At 37.9% G+C, this 21,356-nt stretch overlaps 1 protein-coding gene across 1 annotated transcript in view; it reads left to right on the forward strand.

Annotated features, from left to right (window-relative positions):
* LOC127426091 (cyclin-dependent kinase 18-like) overlaps positions 1-21,356 on the forward strand; it is a 90,538-nt gene that overhangs the window by 16,257 nt on the left and 52,925 nt on the right. Inside the window, exon 2 of the mRNA XM_051672606.1 lies at positions 13,609-13,744. Coding sequence (XP_051528566.1) covers positions 13,627-13,744 — 118 coding nt within the window. The 5' untranslated portion in view covers positions 13,609-13,626. The remainder of the gene's footprint in view (positions 1-13,608; positions 13,745-21,356) is intronic.

Here is a 21,356-nt window from a genome sequence, read left to right on the forward strand (position 1 = left end):
CAAAAAATGTGTGTAAATTAAGAACTTAGAGACTTTTTTTTTTTTTTTGTTCATTTGTTTTTTTCTTTCCCTTTCTTTTTTTTTTCTTCCTTATTTACTTACATTTAAGTCAACCTGAAATTGGAATTTGACTTTTCCTTACCTGTCTTATTATCCTATTCATTAGTGCACATTATTCCAAAAAATTTAAAAATAAAAATGGCATTTGTCTTTGTAATCTTTTATTATTCATAATGTTTTGCCTGAAATTACTTTCTTTTCACAAATCCCTCTTCTTTTTTTTAATCCCCTCCTATCACCGATCCCGATATTAATGCTTAAATTCGTAAGATAGATGTTCAACATTTACTTTATAGTTTACTTCAGTTTTGTGTTATTAGAATAAATAAATAGCAATTGAACTGCATAGATTGGGCCCTGTTGTTATTTTTTAATGAATATTTTCGTAATGTACAAAATTAGAAGGTTTCCTGTTTAATTACTGCATTACACAGTGTCCTAACTAGACGCAACGCTGCGACACGCGATAAAAGGTATCTTTTTTCATGTTAATCATAATTTTTGTACTAACCAGCTGCAACACACGACAAGCGACAGGGCATTCTATCTTTGACTTGTTTCTATTTCTGCGACGGATCGTTGGTACGCCACATCCACAAATGAACTCTCATGGGTTTAAAGTCCTTGTCATAACAGTATATTAAAGCGGCATCTTACAAGCCAGTTCAGGTGTCGATTTTGGCCGAGGGTGTCGCACCTACCAACTGTTTTGCTGAGGACTCGCTCTCTTCAGTCAGAGATCTGTCACATATACAATTATTCGGAAATGAGGAGAGGTGATACCCGGCTCGCTCTGACTTTTTTCTCCGCTTTCCTGTCACGTGAAGATCAACAAAATAACAACTAGATATTGCATAAACATTTAGGGTTAGGGTCAGACAATGGTAACAGACTGAAGTAGGATGCCATTCAATGTAACTCTGTCTATGTGTTATTGTATATTTATCGCCTCTGGGCTTGCCGTAAAAAGTGTACACTATACCCATCATCAGCTTCAGTGAGGAAATGATTTATGTTCAATAAACAGAATTTTCCACCTAACACCAAATTTTAGTGTATGAATAACACAGTGTTGCATCTAGCTTGGACAGACAGATTTATTGTCACTGGAATCTTATCACGTTGCGTCTTGTTAGGACATGGTGTTAGCTGAGAGAGAATATAATATTTCATATGTAATCAAAATGGGCATTCTAACTGAAATCTACCAAAATGAATCAGATATAAATCATATCTGAATTGAAAGATTGTGAATGGGAATCGCTTTAAAATATGTCAGAAAAATGGGAACACAATGCTGCCTCAAGTGTTCAATTTTAGATATTTTAGATAACTGAAAGAATTCTTTAAAATGCAACCCTGGTATTACACAAAAAGTGGAATTGCAAAATTGCATAGACACTGTTATTTAACAGTGACATTTCCCAAGTACAAATAAAAGTAACAAGCTGTCTTTCTAGACCTTTTGTGTGCATGAGTAGATAATATCCTCTTTCGGCTTCCAATCAAATCTCAATACTTTTCAGGAACAGTACCATTGGCTTCTCTTCGGGGTCCCTGCATGGCGGCCAACCCTGGATAAAAACTAGTATTTGATCAATTGCAGAATTGAACTCAAAATGAACTCAACCCACAGGCGGTGAAGTATCAATTAAAGCGTAGGTGAAATGAGTTTTATTTCAGTACACAGAGTACTTAGCCTCCACAATGCTTCAGCGCTGCTCTGCTGGAGGGCTCAACCTTGTTTGCCGGAGGCAAATGTCATGTCGTTTTCAATAAATGGAATTGGTAGACGGACATCTGTGCATTAATGCCAGTACAGTAATGGTAGCAACAAAGCTAGATGGCATGGAGAAAAAGCACCAGATTTTATCTTTTATACCAACTCTATAGGGTATTTAGTTGCCTAACAAGTCATAACAAGGAAGCTATGGTAGTTTGGTACATATTTACGGACAACGATAAACAGAATTGTAAAACATTAAGAGCCTGTTCTGACTAAATTTGATTTGATTATCACATCTGTCCATTTTTCAAACAATGGCCATATAATGATGACACCGGAGAAAGCCTGTTGCATAAAACAAGCTCACGGCTCAGTCATATTGGCACTGCATTGTAAGAAATGTAAGACATGGAACAACTTGCATATTAGAGGAATAAAATGCTGCCAAATGCAATCACGAATTGTGTGCAATGGCCTTCCGAGACGAAGAATTTCCCCTTGTCAGTTTCGCTTGGAGTTCAAGTTTGGTTAACTTTGACAGGTGAATTTGCAGCGTTGACCGATAGAAAGTTGCTTGGTCTGGTAGTGACCTCTGTGTGGGCAGTGCTTCGTACACAGCTATACTGAATATTTATATTGGACAAGGATATAATTTTAGCAGTGAGTTTCTTTTAACTAATGTCTCACAGAGTATAAATTGCAGCATTAAAAAGAGGCACATTTTTAAATGATATTTTTGCTGATTTTACACACACTCAACGTCCGCCCACACTGTCTTCGCCCAAGGTGTATGTGATGCAGATCGCTGATGAGATTGAAAATAAAAACTGACAATGAGCAGAGCTGACTCACATGACACATCTTTCCTACATGAAGTACAAGAAAATACACAGCAGGGGGCTTGGATAGCTCAGCGAGTAAAGACGCTGTCTATCGCCCCTGGAGTCGCAAGTTCGAATCCAGGGCATACTGATTGACTCCAGCCAGGTCTCCTAAGCAACCAAATTGGCCCGGTTGCTAGGGAGGGTAGAGTCACATGGGGAAACCTCCTCGTGGTCACTATAATGTGGTTCTTGCTCTCGGTGGGGCGTGTGATGAGTTGTGCGTGGATGCCGCAGAGAACAGCGTGAAGCCTCCACAAGTGCTATGTCTCCACGGTAACGTGCGCAAGATACGCGGGTTGACAGTCTCAGATGCGGAGGCAACACTACGCCACCACGAGGACTTAGAGCGCATTGGGAGTTGGGCATTCCAAATTGGGGATATTTTTTATTATAAAAAAATTTAAAAAATACACAGAGAGATGCACACGCGGAAAAGTCACTTGGAATCAAATAATAAATTACATCTTTTTATTTCGCCACCAGGCATTAGCATAATCACGGAAGTGAACTTGTTTTATCTGCATATAGTGTGGGAACTGAAGATTGGATTTATATCCGGAGACACACTGATTGCCAAGTGTAAATGGAATGGACTTATTCAATCTGATAGCAATCCGATCGGTAAAAATGCATGAAGTGACCAAGTGTAAATAACCCCTAAAGGGAAACAGTCCTTCAAACTGTTAAGTTTTAGAGTTGTTAAAAGAAGATTAAAAAGTTACCCCTTTTATTTTTAATTATTTGCTCATTTATGTATGTCATCTTTCATATTAGCACTACACGTTTTAACATCTGCAACGAAGATGCTCGATGCCATGTCATACATGTTGACAAATACCAGCTGTGTTTTAATGCGCAACCTCCTAATCATGTCGTGGGTAATAGGGGCACCAGTGGTTTTGGATTTATTGGATCAACACTCTTGGTAGTGCCCAAATTCATAGATCGAGAACCACTGCTTTCGGGGAGCAAAGGACAAACAGTCACTCCTGGCAATAAGAGTAATTCTAATGGATAGATTAATAAAAAACTTTGTTTTCTCTCTTCTTGAATGAACACAGAATAAAGGCATATGGTACACATTGAGGGACAAACAGAACTGAAGATCAATAAGGGTCTGTTCTAACTAAATTTGATTTTATTATCAGACCTGTCCATTCTTTGAACAACGGCAACATACATAACAATGACCTTATGGATGGATGATTCTTTAGGGAAGCATCAATGCTGTTCATACAAAATTGGACAGAGGGCAAACCCAACATCAAACAAAATGCAGCTGTCACAACCGGCAATAAGCGAGATTCTAATGACCATATGAGTAAAAAAAACTCCTTGATGTTTTCTCTCTAGTTTAGACAAACTCAGAAAAAGGCGTTCTGACATGCTACCGTGGAGAAAGCAGCTTGAGACATGACTGTTGCACCATCAAGGGCATAACTGCCAAATGATGGGTTTTCCCACTCTGAGCCCTCAGCCAAGTTGATTTGGCGCTAGCAACGGGAGCAGATGCCATTTGATGATGGCGAGCCAGAGATGGGGTGGCCAAACTCTGTCAGAGAGATCAGAATCATCTCATTATTTTCTCACATCTTTTCATGTGGGTAGTTGTGTTCCAAATCAAAAACCACCATGCCCCGCAGAGCATCCAGGCCACAGTCTGTAGAAAACAGAATTAGTCAAGCTACATGTTTGTTTTGGTGTGTGTTTCTCCATGTAGGGGTTCTAGTTGCAGTTTTTGCTCAGTATGCGGGGTTGTTCTCGGCCGTGAATGAGAACTGCGTGGATATTGAACTTTTGGCCAGGCGCACATTGTGCCAGTGTGCTCTTTGCTCTGTGCCAAGCCGGAGCGGTAGTCTGTAAAGAAGACAAATGGGGCACATCCTGATTTGGAATGCATTCATGGCAAAAAGCAATTAAGCTGCTGTGGAAAAAAGAAGGAAAACAAGAGAGGTGAAAAGGTGAATAAAGTTAAAGTGTCTAAACTGTCTTTTTTCAGTGCACAATCTTGCAAAGAGGAAAACATCACTATTACTATTGCTCATACTTGGGATTAGGGATTTTAACTAACCCTTAACCATAATTATTAAACTTGCATAAATCATCCCACACTGTTTGAGCTATGGACATGAATAAAAAAGTGTCTTTTAAAAGAGAGGTGTGCTATTACTTTTCAAAGTACTTTTCTGACTTACAAATTTCAAGTGGTGCAGACGATAAAACGGATGAAAAAAACCCCACAGACTTTTAACTGAGGAACCAGAATATCATAGAGTGAGGTGGGCTGTTTTTAACTTAAGCAACCACCTAGCAACCAGTCAGAACACCCTAGCAACCACTCAGAACAACTTTGCAAGTTCATTGCAATGCTCTGGCAACCATCCAGAACATCCTAGCAACCAAAAAGCAACGTGATAAAAAAAAATTAAAAAAAAAACACTCTAAGCACTTTGGCAACCACTTAGCAACACTCTGGCATGGTAACCATACAGAACACCCTAGCAAATGCCAAGTAATACCCTAGCAACTGGATAGTAACGCGATAAAAACCACTAAGAACACCTTATCAACCACCAAGCAATACTCTGTCAATTGCACAGCAATGTGATAAATACCACTTAGAACACCTTACCAACTGCATTAGAAAGCTCTGGCAATCACCCAGGACACCCTAGCAACCACCTAGCAACATTTATACATTTATTACATTCATTACATTTATATATTGTTTTTCTAGACACTCAAGCACTTTACATAGCATAGGGGGAATCTCCTCAATCACCACCAGTGTGCAGAATGCACCTGGATGATGCGACGGCAGCCATAGTGCGCCAGAACACCCACCACACACCAGCTGTTGGTGGAGAGGAGTGTACAGTGATGTAGCCTATTACTATATATAGGGGATTATTAGGAAGCCATGATAAATAGAGGCCAATGGGCAGATTTGGCCAGGACACCAGGGTTACACCCCTATTCTTTTACGAAAAGTGCCCTGGGATTTTTAATGACCACAGAGAGTAAAAACCTTGGTTTAACGTCTCATCCGATAGATGGCGGTTTTTTACAGTATAGTATCCCCGTCACTATACTGGGGCATCAGGACCCACACAGACCACAGAGTGAGCACCCCCTGCTGGCCTCACTAACACCTCTTCCAGCAGCAACTGTAATTTTCTTCCATCCGGGTACTAGCCAGGCTCAACCCCGCTTAGCTTCAGTGGGTAACCAGGCAAGAGCTGCTGGTGGTAGATACCCTAGAAACGGCACAGCAGCGTAATAAAACCACTCTTAGAACACATTATTAACTGCATTACAATACCACTAGCAACCACCCAAAACCCCCTAGCAACCACAAAGCTAAAAAAAAAATCTAGTTGTATCTGCTCATGTGTGATTTGTTTTTGTGAAACAAACACCAACATAGGTCAAACATTCCCCATTGTCTTTGCACATCTTTCCAGTGTTAATGTGATCTTTGATTTTGGCATCTGGCAGGAGAGGTAGTCAAGGACATCAAGGGCTTTTTGGTTGAGGGGTTGGGGTGGGGTATTTGCACAGCTGTGCCTGGACTCTCTCTATTTCTCTCTCTCGCTGCCTCTCGATCATCAACAGCCCCATTCAGGGGTCAATACGTACATTATCAGACAGTAGTTTTTGTGCTGTGCTAACAATGGAGAGCTAAATTTAGACTATCGCTACATATTGAATAATTTGGTGAATATAAGCAGAGATGGCTGTGACTGAGGGAAAACCAAGTATTAAGCATCAAAACAGCTGGAGAGAGAGTGGGAAAGTGGTGTTCGATTAAAATGACAAATAGAGGATGAATCTTCATGATATGGGTGTCATTTATTGCTGAGTTGAAATGTACTTAGATCTGAAGTGTATTTAGTTGGTTAATTAAGTAATGGATTCTGAGCCACAACATCAGGGGATAAGGGTATTGATATACACCATGGTGCTTACATGATAGGTACCTGAAGTATCTCAGTACTCTAATTTATTTTTATTAGAGCTGTCGAAATTAACGCGTTAACGCATGCGATTAATTTTTCTTAATCGTGCTTTGTTCGCAAAGGCTTTGGTTGGAAAATGTCAATTAAGGATTATATTATTACATATTGTTTTGCATTCTTTCCTAAAAAAGAAAGAAATGCATTTTGACAAGAAAATAATTATATATAGTCAAATTCCAGCACTTTCAAAATCTGTAATTAATCGCGGTTAACTATGAAAAATGATGTGATTAATCGTGATAAAACATTTTTAATCGACTGACAGCACTAGTTTTATATAATTTAAGCATCTGGAACCTTCTGAATTTGACAGAACTGTGCAGGTGAAAACAGATGTCAAACCAGGTGCAATGTGTCAAGGGGCTATTTTTTCATCTGAATGCGATTACAAGTTAGATTTAAAAGCTTCGGCGAAGGGACTGATTATCTTTGAATAAATAACAACTTTATTTTTTTTTTCTCAGTTCTCCAGGTTCCTGTTGCTCAACTGGTAGATTATGTTACTAACAATACCAAAGTCATGGGTTTAATTTCCAGGGGAGACATATACAGTATATACTGATAAAATATATATGTTTAAGTCACTTTGAAGCATCTGCCAAATGAGTAAATGTAAATGTAGATCTCTAAGGCCACACCACCAACAATACCAGAGAAGAAAGGATTAAGGATTAAATGTTGTAAGAAATGTAAATTCACATTTCTATATGGCTAGCCTGACTACTTTATAGTGCACTTAGTGAAACAGTCATCATCATGTTAATTGTATTTTAATTCTAGTGATTGAGCCCACAGCTATAGTATATCTCCCATTAAGAGCTCCACCCGAGAGAATCCAGAACAAGTCATAACTACAGAATTTAGTTATTTTAGAGGATTATGAGCGATCTGAGCAATCATAATCTGCTGGTTGATATGACATCTGGATTAAACATTAATGCATGTAGTTGTAGATGATTGCATGAACAGGAAAACTAGACCTAAAACTAGATGTCAGCTGCTCAAAATGCTGTTGTAGAAGCCAACCCTGCTTAAAAAAGCCTAGATGCTAAAGCTAAAATTCTTTAGATGCTGATCATCTTAAATGACCAGAGAAAACTACTGGTCAATAGTATAAGTATGTATACTGTAATTTGGGCACAAATTGACCAGCTTTTCCAGGTTGTGCTAGTAAAATACTAGCATTTCCTTCAGAGAAATTTAAATATAAACAGACAATCGTTGACGTACAGTAAGAATATAGAGACATAAAATTAATGTTATAGCTCATATAATTTGGTCTTGGAGGAATTTAATCAGAAATGTTTATATTAAATTTATATTAAAATCTTTGACTTTTGATTGCTAATTTTGGCATCTTGAAAAATCTGAGCACAGTTTGAGACACTGATGGGATCTTTTCTGAAATTTAGACTAGAAAAGACACTTGAAATTACTCAGGAGCAAAAAACAAACAAACTGGAAAGCAGTTGCCCTCCAAATATTCTCATTGCTGTCTGAGAGAAATAATTATTACTATTAAAGAAATCTCTTTAGTGTTTTTTCTTTCTTGAGGGACATCAAAAGAAGAGAACTCCACGCACCAGTCATTTTTATATTACTTTTCGCATATGTAGTTTCTGTAAAATTCTCCAGGGCCTGGTGTCTCAGTCTAGCTCAGATCCACAAAAACCAGCCCACTCCAGGAACGCAGAGTTCCTCGGCCTCCATATGCCACCAACCCACCGACCAAACAAAAAACGTATTAATAGATTCCCTGTCAAACAGAAGGCATGTCTCCACTGAGCATAGTGTCTACAGAGTGCTGAATAACCCAGGCTGAGTATCCAGAGCCGCCTCAGACGCATATGGAGGAGATCGCATCAGTCGTAGGATAGCTATCTCTATTTTGAGTCATCGCCATCCCCACTGAACCGAAGGAACCTTTGCAGCAAAAAAATTAAATAAATAAAAAATTGGGAGGCCGATTGGCTCAAATGAAACAAGATTGAAGTCTGAATGCAAGTAAGTTAGCAGCACATTGGTAAAGTCAGATAAATGCAAACTTATTTTGAGCAATAGAATTAGAAAGAAGGAATTCACCTTCAGAAGAAGAATTGGAATAAATTATGAATGGTAAATTAGCCACCAAAAGAAGTTTTGACAGAGAATACTGTATAAGGTCACTTCTCTGGATAATTCGGTTAACTTCTGCTTCTGACACCCTCACATCTTTGGGGGCGTCCCTGGAGTTCAAGACGTAATTACAATCGTACGCATGGATTACATTTTGGATTGAATACAGAAAAGCCAATTCTGAGAGACAGCATCAATAAAATATATTTCCACTGTGTTTGATTAATGCGAGTGAGCTATGAAATGCTGACGCCTCTTTAAAATCATGTTAATAATTTGCCCTTACATTTTGTGCTACCCTGGACTTTAACAGTGGATATTTTGAGTCATCTCAGTGACTTGAATCTTTTGATTCTGTTCACCATTTAGACTCATTCTGAAAATGTATTTTCCATCCAGTTATCTTGTGCACACTTATACACTGGTAGTATGCTATTCCAAACATAGCCAAAGAAATGATTTACGAGTGAAAGTGCATGGAAGTACACAAAAACGATTCATTTCATAAAGGTGAAGTGTGTAATTTCTGTGCTACTAGTGGCACCAAATGGAATTACAAAAATAAAGTGTGCTTTCAAACAACCTTTGCCAACACCACTTAGACTTATCACGCCCTTTCACACTCTCTGATTCCCTATGAACAAATAGGCCATGCCAAATAAAGGTGAAAAACCTTTAACGTCATAATGAACAAGACCACTATAACATATAAACACCGGACAGAAAGTGTAGCAGAGGAATCGGGTCATCCGATAACATCGCCAGATAGAAAGGCAGCTGTGTACGGTGCAGGGGATCCAGCACATGAGGTAGGATGGTTCTTCTTGGTAACTAGAAAGCATAACGTCAGTGCCGTTTCTGACCATTTTGGTGGAATTCGCCACTTTCAATATTTACATGCAACTGAGCTTTGCGGCAAACTGTTCATTGTTGCCGAATGTTTTCCCGGAGGTTAACCACTACCAGCGAAGTGCTGCAAACTTCTGGCAAACATTTGCGGTGAATTAAAAGCTCATTTGCATGTGAAAATAATGAGCAGCAAATTTGCTGCAAGTTTGCAACTAGTTATGATTTTTTGTAAGGGTGGGTGGAGCTGAGCAGGTCGCTCAAAATATAAATATCAATGTTTTGAGGTAGTCTCAGTGTTTATACTTTTGAGGAACCCACGAATGGCTTACTTATAGTTGTCAATGAACAATAAACTGGGATAGTAGTACTTATTTTGACATCAAAAAAGTCACATACTTCACCTTTAAAAGATTTGTTCAAACAACTGAAACACTGGACTTTACCAGAACACACTGTGTTCACACTGTGAATTTGGCAACACTGGACCCTTTTCACAGACCGCGTTTCCGCCTTCTTTAACAAAGTAAATGTAGCAAACTTTTTATATTTCCAATTCCAAGTGTAAATTTATAACATTGTACTTTGTATTATATTACCCTGGAATAAGTTTTAAAAAAATCAGATACCATAGCTGCGATGAGGCTTCTAACACAGCTGCTGAGGGAGTGACAGAAAATTCAGCCTGTTTCTCTCTTCTTACTGATGTTATCCAGCGCTGTATATTTTTTCTTATTTAGCAAAGCTGTAAAGCATAATCGTTTTCTTTTGCTGTTGGAGCAAATGGTTAAGCAAAAATGTAATTTGCTGTGGTCCCCCATTCAAAGCAATTCAAGTTTAGCCAACTATGACAACTTCTGCTTCGCAGCACACGGACATGTGAAAATGGTCCATAGGTTGAAAGTTCTTCGCCTGAAATCAGTCTGTGCTTACCAAACTTTGAATCATTGCCCCAGTAGCCAAAGCTGGAAGTGATATAAAACAAATTGAAAAGTTTGAGCACCAGTTTCCAGGTGAAATATCCATAGTGGTGCTAAAAGTGAGTTGTTTTAGTTGTAAATTATGTAATACAGTCAACAGAAATGTATATTTTATTAACCATACATCCTTACCCAAACCCCATCCCTAAACCTAACCGTAAGTGGAGTAAAATTTTTATTTTAGAGCATCAATGCAACCTCAGAATTGTGCTCACCATTGTTTATGTGAACGCCATTACTTCCTGGTTTCTATGTGGCTAAAATCCGTGTCTCTGAGATCGCTCGTACAACACGCTATCAGTATGCCACAGGGAAAGGTAAACACATTTGAATTGATGCAAAAATGTCTGATGGGGAAATGCGCTTGTCAGTAATTCGGCAAAATGAGGTTGATTTCAGGGTATATGAAAATTTGGAAGCAGCATGTTGATTTCCTATGTGATCATGTTGATTGTACATACTATAAACTGCAGAAATAGTATGGGTAGTATGGTAGTCAGCTATTCTGAACACAGCCAAAGAAATGACTTACGAGTGAGTTGCTGGAAGTAAGCAAGAACGATTCATTTACTTAAAAGTTTTGTTCAAACAACCGAAACACCACTGGATTTTTAACAGAACATTGTGTGAAATGTTGTTCCATATCGAAGCCACTAACCTGCCAGAAATATGAGCTAGTTGATGAGATTATTCAGACAGATTGAGGTCTGCATATCATCAACTTCATGACAGGACTGCATAAAACAATTACTGTCTTAAGAGAGTCGTGTTTCACAGACAGGAAGACTAAATTGTTATCCTTAGCAAAAAACACCCACCCTAATAAAAGTGGAGGAGAAAGCAAGCAAGGAAATTAGTTTGAAGGAAAAGCACAGACAAAACCAGCACGGAAGACAAGGGAACTTTTTTAGCATTAATATTTATTCTATTTTTGTTTCACAGGGTACTTTGAGAAACACTGGTGCTTTGACACACAGTTATGACGCTAATTGCAATAAGAGTATTGGCTAGTCTCCCACTTTGATTTCAAAATAATTAGTAAAGCACACAGTGCAATCTCACACCCAGAATTAAACGAACGGCAGTGGAGCCCTTAGCAACCGCTCTGCCTGGTAACGTGGGAATGGAGAAAAAGAACGAGAGAGTTTGACAAGCTGTAGTGAGACTGAGTTGGAGATTCAATAAAATTCTGTCATTAGATTATATCGAGTTGTTTTTGCTACTGTACCTTTAAGGACCTAGTGAAACAGGAGTTCGATGCAGGACATAATGTCCATTTTCTTAAATAGCCAATAGCCTTTAGCTTACATTACAGTCGCACAAAACCACAGCTTGAACCATGGACTAAGACCATGTCCACACTAATTCGTTTTTGGTTTTCAGTTTCCAAACGTCATTGTTTTGTAGTTACTGTATGGAGAGCATTTTTTAAAAGTCTCCATTTTCAGTGGAGGAAAACAACATTCTAGTGTGGATGAGTGGGCGTAAACGTAGTAATATCAATTCATTGTCAGACAAAAATGCATTAGTGTGGAAGTGGCCTAAAACCGCATTTCAAAATCAATATATTCCAGCCACTTTCTTCACAACCAATTGATGGGGAAAAGGAAATATAATAGGGGAGGTTATAATAAAAAAAAATCTAATAGTTGGGAAAGGAAATGTAATATGAGTGTTAACACAAACAAAGACATGTTGCAGACTATGATTTCTTTTTTGCTAGTAGGAGGCAGGTGGTATTTACAATTTAGGGGGAGGGGATCTTCTCGCTCTAGAGTGTATTTCAATGGACAAAAATTTGTATACATCCATGCGTGCAAAACGAGTCATATATTTTTGGTCTGTTTAGCTGAAATTGAACATTTGTTGGTTCGTTTTCCTGGATTTTTTATGTGTAAAATTGCTAAAAGTTTTCAAAACTTTTAGGAGTACACTAGCATATAAATGACCTCACAGCTAATGAGGTCATGGACTATAAGCTACAAAATGCCTATTTTAAATTCACAGGGTCTTTAAGACTTCTATGTAGACCTAAATTACCTCTGTTGTGATTGGCTATTCTAAGCGTACCAATGTAGATCACACTGCTGATCATCGGGGCAGGCCTAATTGTATAAGCATTGTTATGTAAATATGAGCAGTTATATGGGCTCATAGTTATGACATTATGAGCATTACGACTTCTGAACAACACTTTTTTTGCAGTTTCAATAAATGGTCTGTGTGGATTTGTTTAGGAGCATTTCGTTGTGAATATTAGATTATTTCTACATAGTACATCCAACTTTTATTGGTAAGAAGCAAAGAACATTCTAGGGGGAATTCACTAATAATGAATTGCTTTTTTCATAATCCATAGTGCTGTCACAGGTAAGAAAGTGTTTCTTCTTGTGATGTTTATTGGCAGTTGGCAATCCAGCTTTTGGTGCATTAGCACCACCTACTGAGCTGTGAAGTGTCACAAGAAAGTCTTTCAGTGGGTTCAAACATCTGCTTAAGACAATAAAATAAATGGGTGGTTAGTGAATAAGACAGGTTTTTGCACTGAAATACCACGTGCAAAAATGAAGAAACTGTCTTGAATTCGCCCCTCTGTTTTCCATGAAATGTACTGTTTAAAATGCAGCAATTCTTTGTGTAACGAACACTGAATTTAGCACTTTTACTGTAGTACAAGCAGCCAGTGATGACAGAACAGAGGCAAAACATTGTGAAAAGCTGTAAACATTAATTGCAGCACGACTCAATGTAACCACTTCAGTTTAAATTAATTGAAATTTGAAAGAGAGAAAACAACAATAGCACGAGAGAGCAGACACTGTGAGAGGCACATAATATTTTAACAACTTGTGTGTGCACTCATTGACTTTCATGTAGAGAACAAAACAAGATGAATGACCTCTTCTCGAGTTTGAAGAAGAAAAAAATAAAAATAGCACATGTGGACATTAATTCAAACAGTTCTTGCATCCCCACAGGAATTCTGGTCAAGCGAGATGAACAAGATGAAGAACTTCAAGAGGCGTTTCTCACTCTCCGTGCCACGAACAGAGACAATAGAGGAGAATGAATTTACGGAACAGATAAACCAGCTCAACATCCGCTGCAATGATGGTACGACTTTTCTCTCAATATTCAATTTTCTCCAATTCACAGTGCAAGATGTCCAAACAAATTTAGAACTTATTCTGTCATACACACTAGTCTAATTTACACAGTATTAACTGTTTGTTTTGTATTATAGGTGTGCATAATCAAGTGTGCTCATAGCTTGTATTACAGAATCTAATACAAAAACACATTTCAACTTAATTTAGACACTTTTATTTGAAACTACTGTGCAAAAAATTGCATATCATTCTTTGGTGGTTTGTTACATCTGTTCCAGTCTTTTAAAATCATTAAATCCAGACATAAAGTGTGAACAACTGTAGGTTTCTAAAGACAACATGAAACAGCATTTACAATGGAATGTGACACATTTCTGAGTGAAAATGTAACAGTATATTCAGTAAGACATATTGTAAAGCGGACTTGATTTTATCCATCAGCATTTGATTGGATGCCGAAAAGTGGGCTGTGATGTTATTGGTTAATATTTTTCCCCACCAACATGGCCTTGGTGACATCAGCATAAAGGAATAGTTATTTTAGTTTTGATGAAGGATTATGAAAACCAAACTTTTTTTATTTTTATTTCAAGTGAACATGAAATGGTTTTCTCAATTAATTTTACTTCCATAATGTAACGTATTTCACAATGAAACAGGATTTTTTTATGAGAAAATGAGGGCAAGACTTGATTTTATCCATCAGGAATTGATTGGATCGTGATAAGTCATTCTTGCAAATTACTGAAATGCGGCATATCCCATTAGACATTTTTGCATCAGTTCAAGTGTCAAGTGTGTTGCGCAAGGAACCTCCAAAACATGGGTTCTAGTCCAATGGAAACAAGGAAGTAATCGCATTCACATAATTTATGAGCACAATCTGCAGGTTGCATTTTCCCTCTAAAGCCCAAAGTATACTTTGGTCAGACCTGAATTGCGTATGCACCTGGAATTATTTGCATTGATTAGAGGGTCAACAAGGTGGCAACACTCACATTTAAGCTGTTGCTGTCACGAAGAAGCGATAGAAGAACATGTAATCGCTGGGAAACATCAGGAGACGAAGGTAAAAACAACAACAGTGAATGTGCACGTCAAGAGCGCATATGTGGGGAGGTCAGGAGATAAAGACAATTTTATGGTTCTAAACTCCCCAAGAGATGCTGAGCTTTCGCATCAAAATCGAAGTATACTTTTGGCTTAGGATTACATTTTTACTCCACTGACCGTTAGGTTTAGGGTTGGGGTTTAAATGAGGGAATATGATTAATAAAATATCCCTTCCTGTTTACTGAATTACATCATTTACAACTAAAAATACAGTTCGCTTTTGGCACCACTCCGTGGACATTTCTCCTGGAAACTGGAGCTTACACGTGCTCATATGTTCAACAAAATTTCTAGCTTTGGCAACTGGGGGCAGTCGTTTGAATTTTGGTAAGCAAAGACTGAATTCAACAGCTTAATTTTTGATCTACTGTTGCCGAATTTGCAGTGAGATCAATCTGGAAAAGTGGCTGTTACATACCAGAATGGAGCCAAATTTTTGGAAGGGAGTTGCTGAAAAATAAGAGGGCTTGGTGATGTCATCAAAAATGGAAAAGTGATTTAATTTGATTTAAGAAATATGAAAACAAACTGCTGTGATGGACTGGCCACCTGTCCAGGGTGTTTCCCTGCCTTTGGCCCGAGACAGCTGGGATAGGCTCCAGCACTACCCGCGACCCTGTATAGGACAAGCGGCTATAGAAGATGGATGGATGGATGGAAAACAGACTGTTTAAGAATGACATGTACATATGAATCTTGCCCATAAGACCAGAAACATGTATTAAAAAAATTAAATAGGGTCAATTTTGATTTCATGTTGACTTGAGTGGGGTTGCCGGAAGCCAACTGAGGGTACCTTTTTCTGATTTGAACCCTCTGGCTCTTTTCAAATGGAGTAGGATATCACAAAGACGCATGGAGAGTTAGCAGCCCATAAGAGCTTCTAAGTGATAGAAAAGTAATGTGAGGGGATTTGGTGGATCTACCAGCCTGTGTAGATCTCCAGGGGTCAGGGCTACTCCAGAGGAGATGGTAAGGAAACAAGTTCCTGGCCCTCCAGCGTCTGCGCTCATATGACCAAACGTCTCAACTTAAATTGCAGTCGTGGTTATCTTTGTGCCTACATTATTAATACAGAGGCAATAACACTATTCTGCTCTCCTGTCTGGCTCTATGGTGCTACTGCCTTCATAAGTCAATATTAAATCGAATTTCAAGTAAAAGAGTACAAGCGAGACCACTTTAAGAATTTAAGGCTCCGTGAAGATCTTCAGGGGGTTTTTGCACACCTGCGGTGTTGCAATATTAAAAAATACATATCTATACTGGGGACAATCGATAATGCTGATTATTGGACTGTCTGCATCTTGTTATAACTCAAAAGAAAGACTCTTTATGCTCGTTATTTCAAATTCCAATCATCTTCATATGAACAAGTCACAGAACACAACATATTTTTGTAACTGGGATTTGAAAGTGAACATAAATAATGATTAAGCCTACAGTCCATTCGCACACCATCTGTATGTTGTTTTAAAAAAAATGGTAAGTGATAGCTGAAATGACCAGTTCCAATGGGATTGGTTGGCTTTACGCAATTTCCGAGAGTGAGGGCACATAGGTTTTGTAATCAGTCTGCTTGGATACAAAGAACTATTGGAAAGAATCATTGGATTTGCCAAAGTTTGTCAGGTTTGTGGCATAAAATCTTAAACACATAAGCAGAGTTTTGTTTGGGTCACTTAGAAGCAAGTAAACTAGATGTCGACAAACAGAACTGTATACTGCCAGATCACACGACAGGAGGTCAAAAATTCTGCTCTTAAAATCAGTTTGTGGCGTCAAAAGCAAGTTGTATTTTCAGTTGTAAATTGTGTCATACAGTCAACAGGAATGCATATTTTATTAACTCTACTCCCTAACCCAAACACCAACCCTAAACCTAAACATCAGTGGAGTAAAAATTTAATTTTAGAGTGAAAATGCAGCCTCTGGATTGCACTCACCATTGTTTATGTGCATTACAATTACTTCCTGGTTTCTCTGGGACCAGAACCCATGTCTTGGAGATTGCCCAGGCAATGTGCTATCAGTAGCACCACAAAGGTGAACACACTTGAATTGCTGCAAAAAATGTCTGATGGGGGATGGTGCTTGACAGTAGTTGGGCTGAATGGGGTTTTCAAAGTAAATGACCATTTGGAAGTGGTATGTCAATTTCCCGTGTGATCATGTAGATTATTCTTTGCAGTGTTTGGGATGCTGTAGCTTGCCAAGCTACAACCTACTCTTAATTTAAAGTAATTAAACTTTAAGTAACCATTAAAGTTACCCTTTAAACCTTTAAGCTCTGAAGGTATTTTTTTAAAGATTTCCTCTTTCAATGGCATACCCAAAATTAAAGGCTTATAACTCGAACACATGGAGGGTCAAGTGTTTGGTATCATTGTAAAGAAAACGTTTCATTTTTTTTAATGATATAGATTATGATAAATTCTGACACTCTCAGCCTAAGAACTGCTGAAATATCACAAAGAAACTGAGCAAAAAATGTACTTTTTTTACTTATTTTTCTTATTTGACATTATATATCTCTGGGTGTAAATAAGGTGGCTCTGAAAAACTGTGTTTGTTTTGTTCCCAGTCATGTCAACTCTATCAAAATGTTTGTGTTGAAAGCAATCAAAAGTTATAGCATTACAGAAATAATTTATCGTAGTGTCTAAAAACGTCACCATGTGCCCAAAAGCCTCTCCAAAACTTTTTTACATAAGAACTAATTACACATGCAAACAAAACAATGACTAAAGGTTTGCATAGCAAGCAGACTTTAGTAATGAGATTTCACAGAATGAGTGCCATTTCACTCAATGAGACTGCATCATTTGAATCTGTGTCATACTTGCCACCATCTCCTGGTGGCCATATGTAACATTGTGCTTCATGTGGATTTTTCGTGAAGTGAAAACACGGCATATAAGAAACACCAATATAATTGTCAAAGACGTATACTTAGCTATTACATGCTATATTTTTGTCTGTGAGTAAAACAAATTGGCTGGTTGTATTCTACTCTTCGAGAGCTTTCCAACAACATATGACACATGTTTATTTGATGAGACTGATGTTTTTACTGATTGCAATAATATGTACAGTGCAATTTTTTTATATAAATAAATTATAAAAACGGAACACTTTGAAAAGTAGTACTACTTTGAAGATTCTTGAAGGTTCTTTGTCAAAAGTCAAAAATCTGGCAACACGACACATGCTAAATAAACACATTCTAAGAAATGAAACCGTGCATTGAACCTTCAGTCAGTGGTAGGACAGGGATTTAGCTCTAGGTGCATGCTGGGACGAAACATTTGTTTGGGGAGCATTCAGGCTCCTCAGCTGTCTGTTTGAGGCAGCTGTTTCCACAACAACCAATTTTTCCCCATCATGAGCCAGCTACACTGACTGGCTCAGAGGACGGCATGCTGTTGCCTCCACCAAGAGAGGCAGTGGCGACGGAGACAGCTGGAGCTGGATGGAGTTTGGAAGGAGGGAGTGGATTTGAAGACAGACAGGGAGGAGATTCGCAAGCAATTTTCGTATATTTACATTGTCACCTTCCCTCCAGCTGCAAATGAACCTCCAAGCCAAGCGTGGCAAGTGTGCACCAACCAGGTCAGGGAGAAAAAGCAATGGTTGAAAGTGCTTTGAAATCGAACACTCGATTCCAATTTGCTTGCCTATGTACAGTTGTGCTCATAAGTTTACCTATCCCTTGCAGAATCTGTAAAACATTTAGCTGCATAACATATATTGGAGTATATTCCACAAGACAAAATAATAACTGATATTACACAAATTATCCTGTTCAAAAGTTTACACACTCTTGGTTCTCAATACTGTATGTTGCAATTAGTATCACTTGCTTGTAGCATTTTGTTATAGTTGTGTATGAGAAACAAGGGTATGTAAACTTTTAAAAAGGAAAGTTTGTGTAAATTCAATTATTATTTTGCCTCTTGGAGTATATGTAAATATCAGGGCAATAATAAATGAAAAACACTGCATTTTTATGATTCCTCTTATTTTTTTAGAAAATGAAAAACATCTAGCAGATTCTGCAAGGGGCATGTTAAACTTACGAGCAAAACTTTACCTTAGATCAGTTTTCTTTTTTTTTTTTGCTGTTGTTTTTTTAATTTTGATGCTAAGTAATATCAATTCTCCAAAATTTTCCATGGACCCCTTGGCACTATTTTGCAGCCCCCTGACGGTCCTTGGACCCCAGTTTAAAATTCTCTGCCTTAGATTATTAGAACTCAGTTTTGGCAAGGTTAATATGGCAACCCGACGGAGACACCGATCTGATTCATGTTACAGAGGCTCATATTTCCTCCCTGGCAGCAGGTCTACCCTCATTTTCTCGTTATATTTGTGATGTATCGCTGATCGCGATGCAAGTAATTCTCGACTGAGTGCCTCCCATGATGAAGTCATCATGCAAATGTCGGAGGCACTCTTTTGGTTAACAAGTGTTTTTTGATTACCAAAAAGATGTAAGCTATACTTAATGATAATGTTTCCAAAATGGCTTTTTTCGACAGATTCCTTGGAGGTTCTAACATAATTAAACACCCAGACACACACACACACAGATCTTTTTAATAAGCACACCAAAAAGCTCATTGAGCAGTTCATACTGCAAAGGATGAATGCAAAATGTGTTAGGCAGAACTGAAAAGAGATGCATCTCATTTCGAGTCAGTCATAAAAATAATCACCAGCTGTTGTGTGGTTCTCTGGCCAGGCATGAATGAAAAGTGTTCTCACTTTTGATGAAAAAAATGTCAAGGACTGCTGTGCCTAGATTGTTCTGCTCAGAGATAAGAATGAAAAATAATCGTATGAACACTAGAACGAGGAATCAGGTTTTTAAATGTCTACTGTATGTTTGCAAAAATTGCTTATATTCCAGCAAAATTGCACATTGCAAAAAAAAAAAAAAAAAAAAACAAATAGGCCAAGTCCATACGAATACTATTTTGGTTAAAAAAATGCATTTATTTTTGGCCTGAAAACTTAGTTTTCAAACCAAATAAAAAAAATACAAAACTCTCTTTTACCGAATACTTTGGAAAAAGGAAGACGTTAGGAAATTTAAAACAAACAAAAATAGACTAATACGTTTTCATTTGAAAACATTATTTTTGCCACGTTTACAGCTCTTAACCACACTGGAACGGCACTGAACACAGAGACTTTCGAAAAAGCAGTCCATTAACGCATACTTAAGAAAACGATGACATTAGGAAACTTAAGATTTCGTAGGTACCTTCACACAAATATGCTATCTGTTAAGCCATTGACTGTCTGGGCAGAAAGTAGGGTGCCTTCGATTCAGAAACAGACAATGTTTAATTTCGCATTTTCAAGCCTAATTATTCTTTGGTTGCCTAGCAATATCATATCAATACTATCTCCCATACCAATTCAAATTCCCACAGCAGCAAGTAGTTCACCAACTGATTTATGCCCTCAAGTGCATCAAAGTAGCTTTTATATAATAGCTTTAAAAAAAAATTAAAGTTTTAAAAAAGGAAGTGAGCCTCAAATGCAATTCCTTAAGGGACTTACGTATGAGCTCTTGGAAGATCACAGAGAAGTCGGAACGTTAATAATAGACCTGATATATGTGTATTAGGTGTACAGACAGACTCTGCTGGAGTCCGGTGGGAGAAAGTGGCCCAGGCAGAGAGATGTTTGGGCCTCGGGGCCTCCAAAAAGTAGGACACACAAATAATCAGACATTAAGGGTCAACAGCAAACTCTCTGAGATGGCACACACAAATAATGTCAGATGAATAAGGTTGCACAGATAGTCATTTCAGAACAAAGCGCAGGAAACTCAACCTGGCAAAAAACAGCTAGCCGCATCGAGATGTTCTTTGACATATCTATATCTATTATTCCTTTTGACCTGTGCCAGTACACTGAGGATGTATTACAACAGGTCAGACTGCAGGGCTATCCATTTTACCTCTCCAATATTATTATCTGACAGTAAACTCTTCTGATCTGTAACGCTCTCTGCACTTTCGTCTTCAAAATTCACCGCTGTGAGTTTCTTCAGCTATGGGCACTTTTGGCCCTGTGTATTTTAGAAAATGCATTTTCACACTCACTAGTTTATTTAATTTGTCTACTAACAATGTCCAACAGCTGATATACTGCACATGCAACACAGGAGAATTCTGTTGTTTTTTCTAATCCCTAATTTTTCTGAATCAGAATCAGAATGAGCTTTATTGCCAAGTATGCTTAGACATACAAGGAATTTGTCTTGGTGACAGAAGCTTCCAGTGCACAAACAATACAACAACAAGACAGATATAATAAAAAATAGAATACAAATATAAAGCGAATAGAAAATTTACGTTTATATAGAAATACACAACAAGACAAATATATATATATGCAGGGTTGGGATGGTTACTACATGAGGTTCCACTACAGATTACAGAATACATGCTGTAAAATGTAATTTGTAACATATTCCATTAGATTAC

The sequence above is a fragment of the Myxocyprinus asiaticus genome, chromosome 35 (assembly GCF_019703515.2).
Source record: "Myxocyprinus asiaticus isolate MX2 ecotype Aquarium Trade chromosome 35, UBuf_Myxa_2, whole genome shotgun sequence".
In the NCBI taxonomy this organism is placed as follows: Eukaryota; Metazoa; Chordata; class Actinopteri; order Cypriniformes; family Catostomidae; genus Myxocyprinus; species Myxocyprinus asiaticus.